This window comes from Bubalus kerabau, chromosome 22 (genome assembly GCF_029407905.1).
Source record: "Bubalus kerabau isolate K-KA32 ecotype Philippines breed swamp buffalo chromosome 22, PCC_UOA_SB_1v2, whole genome shotgun sequence".
Classification (NCBI taxonomy): Eukaryota; Metazoa; Chordata; class Mammalia; order Artiodactyla; family Bovidae; genus Bubalus; species Bubalus kerabau.
This window is the reverse complement of record NC_073645.1, coordinates 53,000,383-53,012,743: the sequence shown is the minus strand read 5'-3', so window position 1 is coordinate 53,012,743 and position 12,361 is coordinate 53,000,383. Positions and strand designations below refer to the sequence as shown.

General features: G+C 61.2%; 1 protein-coding gene across 1 annotated transcript; it reads left to right on the top strand.

The window, feature by feature from the left end:
* Nucleotides 1-617: 617 nt before the first annotated feature.
* On the top strand, nt 618-12,066 carry BNIP3 (BCL2 interacting protein 3). The gene is made up of 6 exons (XM_055560931.1): nt 618-806; nt 6,871-7,021; nt 7,402-7,486; nt 9,782-9,891; nt 9,960-10,112; nt 11,088-12,066. The coding sequence occupies exons 1-6, from the start codon at nt 761-763 to the stop codon at nt 11,131-11,133; spliced, it is 591 nt and encodes a 196-aa protein (XP_055416906.1). The 5' UTR covers nt 618-760; the 3' UTR covers nt 11,134-12,066.
* The last annotated feature ends 295 nt before the right edge of the window (nt 12,067-12,361 follow it).

Genomic DNA, 12,361 nt, shown 5'->3' with positions numbered 1-12,361 from the left:
AGGGCGGGCCCTCGGAGGCGGGGCTGGGGGCTGTGATTGGTCACTTCTGGCTTTCTCGGGCCCGTCCTCAGGGACTGGGGGCCGCCCGTCACGGGGGCCGAAGGGTGGCCGCCGCAGACACCGTCCTACTGGCAGCCGGCCTGCGGGACGGCGGGTGGTCACCGCAGCTGAGGGCCGGCCCCTCCCGGCCTCGCTTCTGATGGGCAGGGGCCACAGGCACCGGCCCGGCTCTACCGGCAGCTTTACGGTCAGCCTGCCGGCCCCTCCCCGGCAACCAAGCCTCAGGCTGCATCACCGGGCCGAGCCGCCCCGCCAGGCCGAGCCGCCCCGCCAGGCCCCGTCCGCCGCCCGCCTCAGTTTCTAGGCGGCTCCCGCACGTCCCGCGCGTACCTGCAGGACTCCCGCGCCGCGCCCCGATTGCGCACGCGCAGCCCGCTTCTCAGGCGCCCCCGCCCCGCCCCGCCTCCACCTCGCGCACGCGCGGTCCGCCCCTCAGGCGCCCCCGCCCCGCCCCGCCCTCGCCTCGCGCACGCGTCGCACGCGCCGCACGCGCCCCGCGCCTCGCGCACGCGCAGGCCCCGCCCCGCGGCCAATGGGCGGTGCTGCCGCTTATTTGCTGTGCGTCGGCCACCGCCGTCAGTCAGTCGGGGCCGCGGGCCGACGACGTTTCGTTCGCTGCCCAAGGTGCTCCGGCCCCTGCGCTCCCTTGGCGCGCCCGCAGACCCTGACCCGCTGGCCGCGGCGCCCTAGCCCCGCCGTCATGTCGCAGAGCGAGAGCCCCGGGCTGCAGGAGGAGAGCCTGCACGGTGAGCGGGGGCCGAGCCCGGGCTGGGGGCCCGCGGCGAGGGGGCGGCCTGCGGAGAGGGCGCCCGGCCGCCCGGACTCGCGGGTGCCTGGTCTTCTGAGGCGCACCTCGGTGCTGGTTTCGGCGCCGGTACCGGTCCGGGGAGACTGGGGAGGACGCGCTCTGGGACTCGGGGCAGGGCGGCCTGAGGGGAAGCGGCGGGGGTCGCGCCGGCCGCGCCCTCCTTCACGATCGCTCTTCCGGGGTCGCGGGCTGGCCTGCCGGGGGACGCGGGGCAGCTGACCGCGCTGCAGACTCCCAGGCGGACACCCGCCCCCGGAACCGGACGGGGGGCGGCCTGGACCCCCGCTCCGGCCGCGGCTGGAGGAGGGGCCGAGCGCCGACCTTTATTCTCTGAGGCAAGAGTTAAGTGGGACGCGGGAGCGCGTAAATAAGGTTTGGAGAGGACCGTGGACCCCGTAGATAATTTTAAAGGTTCATTAAGATTTAAAAATCATCACACTGCCTGAATTTGAGCCACTTATTTTCTGTATTCGTTAAAACAGCATTTTACTCGCTAAGACTTGGCCAAATTCGTCATATATTGTGAAACTGCGGTCACAGCCTAGAAATCCTATAATCTTTTCTTAAATTTCGACATGGGCTATTTTATTTGAGATAGATAAAGGGACTGAATCTTTGCCTTAAAAAAGATCTAAAGAGTGTTTGATGAACCGCCTTCAAGTCAGTCCTGTTAGCAGACTACTCTGCTCCTACCGTGGTGTGTTCCCTTAGTGGCTGCATTGGTTCGAAGAGTCCGCAGTGTCCAGAGCGGCTTCATCGCCAGTCCTTGGTTGGCAGACCCAACTGCTGAGTCATTGGCAACGCAGAGTGCCAGCTCATGGGTTAAAAGGTTTGCTCCTCGGTTTTGTGTATTCTATAAAAAGACGGTTACACGGTGAGTGGAAACTGTCGAGGAGTCTTTGGGCCGCGGTCCGGGGTACGTGCAGCTGGGCACTCGAGCCTCTGGCCAGTGTGGGAGGGATCACGTGGGCCCTGCCGCCCTGGGAAACCGAATCCGGGCCGGGATTGGTGGCTGGGCCGACACTTGCCCTGGGCTCAGTTTTGATTTGATTACCTCTTGTTTACCTCGGAAAGAACTGGGCGCAGTTGGTCGCTGAGGCAAGACAAAGGCCAATGCTCTCCCTTCTGCTCCTCTCTGGCTAAATGCTTTCCCTGAGTCCTGCAGCTTCTGCAGGTTAGAGCTGTTGACAAGCAGTCTCTGCTCTCTGGTCCGCTCTGTGTAGAGGGAGCAGTTTCTGCTCCCTGGTCCGCTCTGGTTAGAGCTGTTGACGAGCAGTCTCTGCTCCCTGGTCCGTTCTGGTTAGAGCTGTTGACGAGCAGCCTCTGCTCCCTGGTCTGTTCTGGTTAAAGCTGTTGACGAGCAGCCTCTGCTCCCTGGTCCGTTCTAGTTAAAGCTGTTGACAGCAGCCTCCGCTCCCTGGTCCATTCTGGTTAAAGCTGTTGACGAGCAGCAGGATGTCCTAGATGCCTTTCCTGTCTCAGATAAACAACCCCTAACGTGCAGGGGGGAAGGTGGAGTTTTGTAATATTATCTCGCAGCATCGTGCGAGGGGGTGCGAGACTTAACTTCCCAGAGGCACCCCCCCCCCCCAGTGCTGTGCTGAGTGGGGATCAGTGCCATCAGGTGGCACCGGCTTACCCCGAGATGGCCCCCAGTTCTTCACCTGCTGGTCTGTCTGCAGCCAGTCAGAGGGTGGTGTTGTCACAGGCCCCGCCGTGGATGAAGGCGCGGTGTATGAGAGGCACAGGACGTGCACGTCTCTTGTCCTGCACTTTGAGAGGGAAGGGGTTTCCGGCAATGAGATCCTGGCCCACTCTGCGTTTCAGATGGCCACAGTGAGGCCAAGAGGTGAGGCGAAGCACACGGCAGGCAGTGACAGCAGTTGGGCTCTTAGGGTGCCAGGCTCCTCGGGCTTCGGTGACAGAGGCCTCAGACAGGCGGAAGGAAGGGGGGTCCACCAGGTCCTGTTCAGACGTCAAGCCTCTGGTTTCTGTACCGCCTCACTCAAGAAACTCTTAAAAACCGGGATTTCTTAAATCCCACCTCTCCTAGGGAAGAAGCTTTCCCAAGGGTGGTCCTTGCCTCCAGGCGTAGCCCCTGCGCCGCCCCAGGGCTGTCCTCAGGGTCCCACCTGTCCCAAACACCCCAGGACATTGACCCCAGCATTGTGTAGGTCATGCTCCTGTAGTTTTCAACCCTGGCTGCTCACCGTCACCATTGTGGTTTTTCAAAGTAAAGGTACCAGGGTTCTGTTATAGCATTCCAAATCAGGATTTTCTGACTGGTGGGTGAGACTGCTGGAGAACAGGGCAAGCACAAGAGGTGGTCCTCCGGAGCCGGTCCTCCAGAGCCAGGGTTGTGACATGTTGCCCCAGACTGGGTTGTGGGGTGCTCTGCCGGGGGTGCTGGAGAGGGATGTTGGCCTGGAGCCAGGAGCAGGGAGCCTCACAGTGCAGGCAGGGACTGTGAGAAGCTCTGTGCAAAATACTCAGGATATAAAGCGTGGGTGCTGTGTTGAGGTTGGTTGACAGGGTCAGGCTCCACAAGTTAAGAAAGACAGTTGTCACTATCTGTTTTCAGGCTGGGGTAAACTGGAAGCTGTAGTCAACCACCCAGCCTGCCGAGCAGTGGCTCAGGAACTGTTTAACACTCTACATGTGATCACAGCTTGTGCCCAGTTACTAGCAGTTGAGGTCAGCTGAATTCATGGCATTTGTGGCCCAGCCAGTAAGTGGTTGTGTCTGGGTCATTCCTGTGGCCTCTCCAGAGCTGGAAGACGGGACAACATTGTGGTTACAGATCTTTTGGGGGCCCACGAATCGTCTCATTCAAGATGTGGGCTTTCCTTCTTTTGGGATCAAGTATCCTGGGGGTCACAGGAAGTTTTTTTAAACAAAAGTAAGACATGGCATATTGTGTAGGCTTGTAATTCTCTTCTGCAGTGACGGGGCATTGGCCTAGGCTCTCCGCCCATCTCATCTGTCCAGTCCACCTGCCCTGTGTCTTGTTAGTGTGAATTACAGGTCAGTGTGGCAGTGGCCTGAATCAGGGCAAGACTCGCCTGGGTCAGCAACCACCGCCCCTTTTCCCGCGGCCCGATCACCTCACAGGCTGTTTGGGGTTCTGAGGAAGTGATCTGAGGTTGTAAAGCAACTCGAGGGCTTCCCTGGTGGCTCAGCGGTAGAGAACCCGCCTGCAGTGCAGGAGACGTGGCAGGTTCGGTCCCTGGGCTGGGAAGATCCTGGGAGAAGGAAACAGCTCCCACTCCAGTCTTCTCGCCTGGAGAATCCCATGCATAGAGGAGCCTGGCTATAGTCCATTGGGTCGCAGAGAGAGGAACACAACCTAGCGATGAAATAACAACAAAGCAACCTGAAACCGCTCTTTCTTGCTTAGAAAGGTGAGTGAGCTTAACTGCAGGTGAAAGAAGATTAATGGCCCCTGGTCCTCATTTTCCAGGGAGCTGCTCCCCTGTGCAGTTGCTGCAGGTTAATCATAAACTCTGGTCCGTTAGTGAATCACAGCCTGTGAGCTGTGCTGTAGACAGAGCTCCGCTGTAGACAGCCTGCGTAGAGGTCTTTCTAAAGGATGCCCAACACTTTCAGTGAGATGGTTCCGATCTCCATGAAGTCTGGAGTGGAATCTAAGCATGTGCCTGAAACTCATCGTGTTGTTATTTAAAAAAAAAAAAATACTCTGTCTTGTGGCTGTGCTGGGTCTTTGCTGCTGCACTCGGGTTTTCTCTAGTAGTAGCGAGCAGGGCTCCTCTTCGTTGCGGTGGGTGCACTCCTCCCTGCGATGTCTTCTTTTGTGGAGTGCGGACCCCAGGCCTCCAGGGCTTCGGGAGCTGTGGCTCCTGGGCTCTGGTGCGTGGGCTTGGTAGTCGACGCCCGTGGGCTTAGTTGCTTTGGGGGATGTGGGATCTTCCTGGACCAGGGATGGAACCTGTGTCCCTTGCATTGCAGAGTGGTTTCTTAACCAGTGGACCACCAGGGAAATCCTGAAACTACAGAGTTGTATGCCCATTATATTTTAATTTGAAAAATATATTTAATCTTTGTCTCTGGTTCCAGATCCACAGCTAGGCTCTGAGAACCCTTGGACTTTCTTGAGATCTTTGGAAAACAATTGAGTCTGTACTAGTGATGTGACTGCCGAGGTCCTTGGTAGCCTCAGGGTGGGGTGGGGATGGCCGGAAACTCAGCACTCGCCCTCCCCAAGCCTGCCTGGGAAGGGGCACTGAGGGTGGGTTACAGGACGTACTGGGCAAGGGCGTAGAACTGCCATCTCCTACCACTGCCCGCATGCCTGCCCTCTGAGAAGGCGCTCGTGCAAGCACGGTGTGGTCCTGACTTCTGTGACTTGTCCCAAGGAGTTGCTGACGAGGGAGGCTTGTGGGAACCCCTGAATTCTTGGTCTGTCGGGCGTTTGAGGTGTCTCCTGCGGGGACAGTCTTGTGGGACTAAGACCACTACAGATAGTGTCAAAACTAAACTGCTGGGCCGCACGCTGGAGCCGGGAAACTGGTTATTGATATAAAAGCCCACTACCTGGGAAGGCCGGACCGTGACCCGCAGTGGACGGTCCTGGGCCGGGAAGAGAGCGGTGTGAGCGGCCGGGGCAGGAGAGGCCGGGGCGGGGCGGCAGCGCCGTCAGTGAGCCTGGCAGCGGAGGGCCGCCTGGAATAGCTGACCGCGTCCGCTCACGCGTGCAGGGGGCCGGGCCCCGGAGCGAGGCGGTGCGGTGCACCTTCGTGGCCTCAGGTTTGACGGAATTAAAAGCAAGAACTTTTCGTCTTCTCACCCGAAGACCTGAGTGGAAGGGCAGTCTCTCCACAGTTGCCGGCACCACACGGGGTGGAGAAAGGCGTGTGCCGGCGGGCCCTGGTGGCCCAGTGGTCAGGCTGGACTCAGTGGTGCGGGTCTTCCCATGTGGCCAACAAAAGGAAAGCTGCGTGTCTCGAATATTGAGCTCGGTGGAGAAAGATGGACTGCTCAACAGAAGAGAGGAGCGGGTTTCAACAGCTGACGCAGAAAAGAAGCTCTCCCCTCAGCCAGGAAGCCTGTGGGAAAATGCCCAACCCGTGAGAAGGCGGCCGTGCTGAATAAGCCGGCCGCCCCGCCCCCGCGCTGATGACCTGTACCCCCGCGGTAGTCGCGTCTCAGGCCTGGTCCCCAGGCAGAGGCGCGGAGGTCCCGCACTGGATGCACAGCAGGGCTCCCCGCCCCACACCCAGCGCCTCTCGTGGTTCAGACGTGAGAGCCTGTGGCAGCCAGCCACGCAGCTGAGCGCGGAGAAGCGGGCAGTGGTGCCTTGTGGGGCCACCGGGCTGGGCCTCTGGTCCGCACCGCAGGCGGACCTTCTTACCTCAGGAGCTCTCTAGTGTCCACCCCGTCCTCCTGTGCACTTGCCACGCTGCTCTTCTCCTGAGTTCGCCCCCATGTCAGCCCCCACAGCACCCAGCCGGGAGCAGCAGTGCCTCCTCCCCGCCGGGACGTTAGCCCCGCCTGGACTGGGGACCCCTCCCCTCACGGGGGCCCGGAGGGGCTCGGCCCGGTGAGCGGAGGGCCCCCGGCTCAGCTGCCATTTCCCTGGTGAATTTATCAAGTGCTAAGCCTTGGTAATTGGTCATCAATCTGTGGGGCCTCAGGGTCAGAACGTGAGGCTGGAATGTGGAAATTTTAAAGCTTTCCTTAATTTCTAAGTCCCCAAGGCACTGGTTGAGCCCTTTTTCTTCTGAGAGCTGAGTGTGGGCGAGTCCTGGCTACAGGGCTTCTGCTGACGGAGCAGATGGTCTGGGGTGCAGCTCCCGAGGGTCCCTGCGGAGGCTCACTGCACAGGGCCCGAGGCGGGCCTGGGGGCGCTACGGCCAGATTCCCGGTGGAGGGTCTGTGGGAGTCTCCGGCACGTCTTGAAACAGACGGGATGAGCTCGGTATCTTAGCACCAGACTCCGAGATGGGCGGAAAATTGCAACCTGGTTCTTCTCTCGTCCCCGTCAGGCTCCTGGGTAGAATTACACTTCGGCAGTAACGGAAACGGGAGCAGTGTTCCCGACTCTGTTTCTATTTATAACGGCGACATGGAAAAGATACTGCTGGACGCGCAGCACGAATCCGGACGGAGCAGCTCCAAGAGCTCCCACTGCGACAGGTGGGCAAATATGTGTGTCCCAGCATGGCTCCTCGGGCCTCCCTGGCCTCAGTTAGCGCCCAGACGGCGGGCCCTTTGCCCTCGGGTGGGGGGACACCGCCCGTGGGGTCCTGCCCCTGCTTCTGCCTGCTAGGTGTCTGAGCTCAGCTGAGAAGGCAGGGGGCCGCTGTGACTCTTCGGCCCTGGTCCCCCCCGGGGCTGGCTGCTGCCTGCTGGGCGTCTGAGCTCAGCTGAGAAGGCAGGGGGCCGCTGTGACTGTTGGGCCTTGGTCCCCCGGGGTTGGCGGGAGCGCTTCCTTCTCCAGGGACGCCGTCCCCTGTGTGTGTGTGGGGGGTCTGTGTGTCCTGGTGGAAAGGTGAACGTGTGCTATTTCCCCCAAGCCCGCCCCGCTCACAGACCCCACAGGACACTAACAGAGCTTCTGAGACAGACACGCACAGCCTCGGAGAGAAGAACAGCTCCCAGGTAAGGTGCACAGGGTCTGCCTTCGTGATCTGTCGGTACAGGGTGCTGGGTGACCCGGCCCGAAAGCCAACTTCTGCTTCCTCAGACCTTCTCTCAGCTGTCGGGGGTGGGGCATCTCCAGCACTTCACAGAGTGGACCGGAGGCCGTGGGGCCATTTGGTTCAGGGTGTGTGCCCGGGGCCCTGTCTGCCCCACACGCCCTTCCGGGGGATGCGGGCGGGTGGCGTGGAGCCGTGGGGGCCCGTGGGGGTCTGGAGGCCTACCCGGGGGCCCGTCTGCCCCACAAGCCCTCCCGGGGGATGCGGGTGGGTGGCGGGGAGCTGTGGGGGCCCATGGGGGTCTGGAGGCCTGCCCGGGGCCCCGTCTGCCCCACACGCCCTCCCCGGGGGGATGCGGGTGGGTGGTGGGGAGCCGTGGGGGCCCGTGGGGGTCTGGAGGCCTGCCCGGGGTCCCATCTGCCCCACACGCCCTCCCGGGGGATGCAGGCGGGTGGCGGGGAGCCGTGGGGGCCCGTGGGGGTCTGGAGGCCTGCCCAGGGCCCTGTCTGCCCCACATGCCCTCCCAGGGGATGCGGGGTGAGTGGCAGGAGTGGCAGGGAGCCGTGGGGGTCTGGAGGCCTGCCCGGGGCCCCGTCTGCCCCACACGCCCTCCCAGGGGATGCAGGTGGGTGGCGGGGAGCCGTGGGGGCCCGTGGGGGTCTGGAGGCCTGCCTGGGGCCCCGTCTGCCCCACACGCCCTCCCGGGGAATGCAGGCGGGTGGCGGGGAGCCGTGGGGGCCCATGGGGGTTTGGAGGCCTGCCCGGGGCCCCGTCTGCCCCACATGCCCTCCCGGGGGATGTGGGCAGGTGGTGGGGAACCGTGGGGGCCCGTGGGGGTCTGGAGGCCTGCCCGGGGCCCCGTCTGCCCCACATGCCCTCCAAGGGGATGCGGGGCGAGTGGCGGGAGTGGCAGGGAGCCGTGGGGGTCTGGAGGCCTGCCCAGGGACCCGTCTGCCCCACATGCCCTCCCGGGGGATGCGGGGCGAGTGGCGGGAGTGGCAGGGAGCCGTGTGGGTCTGGAGGCCTGCCCAGGGACCTGTCTGCCCCACATGCCCTCCCGGGGGATGCGGGGCGAGTGGCGGGAGTGGCAGGGAGCCGTGGGGGTCTGGAGGCCTGCCCAGGGCCCCCTCATTGGGACGGCACTGCTGCTGTCCCTTCCTCGATGGCACTAGTTGCTTCCAGAAACCGTGCCTCGGGCTTCGCTGACTGGCGCTTGTGTGGTTCGGGTTAGGAGCTGATCAGGCTGGTGGAGGCTGAGCTCAGTTTTCTGACTTTCCTTTAAGAATCTCTGAGTTTGGTGGGGCCGTAGCCCCTGCTGGGGGGAAGCCCATGAGAGCAGGGTGGGATGTGGCCTGAGCTGCCTTTCTGCAGACCTGGGTTGGGCCAGTGGCCAGTGCGGCCTCGCCAGGCCATCTCCCTGCCTGCTGCCTTTTGTGATGCTCAGGGGTGGCGGGATCTAGGAACCTGGGGGCCCTGCTTTCCTGGGGCCTCAGCTGGTAAAGAATCTGCCTGTAGTGCAGGAGACCCCGGTTGCACTCCTGGGTCGGGAAGATCCCCTGGAGAAGGGAAAGGCTGCCCGCTCCCTTCCTCATTGTGAGAGCTGTGGGGCCCAAACTTCCATCAGTGCCCTTGGGTCCCCCTGCTGCCTGCCGGGCGCCCCTCAGACTGTCCCGCCCCAGGGGCTCAGCAGTCCTTGTGCTCAGGCTTCTCCAGGGTGCTGCCTGCCTGCTCCTGGATGTGTGGGGTCCAGCCCAGCTTTGTTGTGTCCAGGTGTTTGGTTGGTTTTGGTACCGTGTTCTAAGTATTTCCATAATTCCACCCCCCCCCCCCGAATTTAAAGAGGAATTCTATGATCAGGTACACAGTTTTTAAAATTCTAAGCAATGCACCTTTTTAAAGCTCTTTAATTAGCATATTATTAATAACATGTATTTTTAAGGCCACTGAGACCAGGGGTGCACACGGGTTTCTGGTTTTCTCTTCTCCCGCCAGACGCGGACGCGCATCTGCTCTCACTGCGTGCCGTGTGCCGTCAGCTCAGGCACATCCCTGTTGGGGGCCTTTTCGGGGGTTTCTGTTTTTCCTTTTATCCCCAGAACCACAGCCGGTGTCTTTCTGAACATGTGTCCCCACTGGCCGGTGCTCCTCTGGGGCAGTGCCTGCAGCTCAGGGCCGCTGGAGTCTGGTGGGCCCTCCACGGGGGTGTGGGGTGGGCGGTGAGCCAGGCAGCGGGTTCACCGACCTCGTCTCCCCGCAGTCCGAGGAAGACTACATGGAGAGGAGGAAAGAGGTCGAAAGCATCCTGAAGAAAAACTCAGACTGGATTTGGGATTGGTCCAGTCGGCCAGAGAACGTCCCCCCGGCCAAGTGAGTCTGTGTCCGCGGGGGCCTCCGGGGCCGGGTGCCAGCGCCCGCTGACCGCCCTCTCCCCTCAGGGAGTTCCTGCTCTTCAAGCACCCGAAGCGCACTCCCACGCTCAGCATGCGCAACACAAGCGTCATGAAGAAGGGCGGCATCTTTTCTGCGGAGTTCCTCAAGGTCTTCCTGCCATCGCTGCTGCTGTCCCACCTGCTGGCCATCGGGCTGGGGTGAGTGCCGCCTGCACGGGGCCCGTGCTGGCCTTGGGCACAGGCGGGGGAGCGGGGGAGCCCCTGGGGCGGCTCGCACGTGGAGGGTTCTGGTCTTCCCGGTCCTGATGCGGGCGGATGGGCTTCTTCTGGGTAGCCTACTGGGCCGCTGGATGTCAGGACAGGCTTCTGACGCAGGCTGGAGCCCCGGGCTCTGAGAACGGGGCAGAGGAGACGCCCGGCTTGCTGGCTCGAGGAGGCAGGAGCAGGGCCCCCACCCGCCGTCCTGAGCCCTGGCCCACAGCCCTGCCCCTGCTCTGGGCTCTGCCCCGCCTTCCCCTCTCAGCACAGTGCGCCGACTCTTTGGGCCAGTGCTCCTCAGTCAGGCTGTCAGAGTCCTGCAGGGAGCTTTGTCCAGAACCAGCATTCAGGTCCTCTGGGGCCTGGCGGGGTTAGGCTTCAGCCTTCACTTCGGGGTGGATTTCTGCAGGTGTGTCTGCCCTCCCAGACTTCACGGGGGTCAGGATCAAGCCCTCCTGTCCCCTTGCTCTGCAGAGACTCCCCGCTGGCCTTCAGGCCCTTGATGTCCTCCCCCCGCCCTCCTCCCGGACAGCCCCCCGACACCCCTCCGTTCTGGGCTCCCTGGGGCGTCCCGTGCAGCAGCGGTTTCTGTGAGATGTGCTGATAAACCTGGGGTCGTCAGCTGTCCCGTGGGTGACTGATCAAGTCGGAAAGTGAGGAGGGAGCCTCTCAGCTCAGGAGGAGCTATCCTTCGTGTGTGCCAAGGGTGTGCGTTGCACAGCTGTTAGAGCACAGCTGGATTTTTCTGAATTGAATCCTGAAATGCGTGCTGATCAGAGTGAGACCCATGTGTCCACTGAGTGTTGGCAGCCAGGACCCTTCTGTAAATAAGCTGGGCTGATCAGCTGCTGTCTCGGCATTGCGCGCCCCCGGGAGACACGCTGCCCTGTAACGACCGCCTCCTTTCTCTGTCAGGATCTACATTGGAAGGCGCCTGACAACGTCCACCAGCACGTTCTGATGCAGGCTTTAGCCCGGTGTCCCCACGCCGCGGGGGCCCGTGCCCCGCACAGTGCACAGAAGCAGCTGTCTCGGTCCTGGGCAGCCGCCCCACGAGTCGTCTCTTCTGGCAGCGCCGCCTTCCTCACTCAGTGAAGCAGACAGTAAACCACGCTCTCCCGCAGCCACACTTAGGGATCGAGCGACAAGCATGTCATTGATTAATACCTACTGTAATAATTCGGTAGTAACCTTCTTCAGATATTATAAATATCAAAGTATAAATAATTTTAAAATACCTAGTTATGTTGTATGTAGCATTTTAATGAATCACTGATAGCGTTAAACACTATTTGAGGGAAGGAATGCCGACACTAGGAGGACTGCCTGAGGCTTCACCTGAATAAACACGTGGCCTTACTCCCTGCTGCAGACGCTTCGGTGGACGCGTCCGTCCGCTGCAGACGGCCCTCAGCACTGAGTGTCTGCTGGCTTTGGTACGCGGCATGTAGAATCCACCGCGACACGGGCGGCGCCGAGCGGTCCCCACCCCGGGCGGTCGGGCAGCACCAGACGGACCCCCTGGGACTGTCAGCGCCACCCCAGACAGCAGCCCTGGACAACCACTGTCTCCTCGAGTCTCCGGATTGCGGAATTTAGTCTGGTTCAGTTTTTTGTGCTCTTAGTATCAGCTGCATTCTAAACTATTCTGTCTACTTTAAAAGGCTGGAGATAGAAAAAAAATAAATCTTTGCCAAATCCTTGGTTATGGTATTAACATATGGTTTAAAACTAAACGGCATACAAGCTTTTTGGTGAAGCCAGGTGTATCCCCACTGCCTGGGGGTTAAAGGATGCCCTTTCATACACTGTATAAATGCTGTTGTATTTGCTTCACTTTTCCACACTAAATTTCAGTTGTGTTCAATAAACGTAACATTCTAATTTTTAAAAACTTGGTTTATATTTAAACAATGACCTTGGAGGTAGCCCGCAGGCCTTCCATCTGGAGGCGAGGCATCAGCTTCTTTACACGCCTGGTCTTGAAGAGGCGAAGGCTGCTTCCCGCTGACCTGCCCTGGCAGGGGCACGTCTCACCGCAGTGGGCATGGTTGAGGCTGCGCTCAGGGCCTCCAGCAAGGCCAGGGGTCCCCAGGGCCAGCGCATCTTGGAGAGCACGGGTGAGTTGGGCCGTGACGGAGAATGAGGCGGCTTCATGCAGCGAGTCTGCGAGGAGGTGCCCCGGGCTG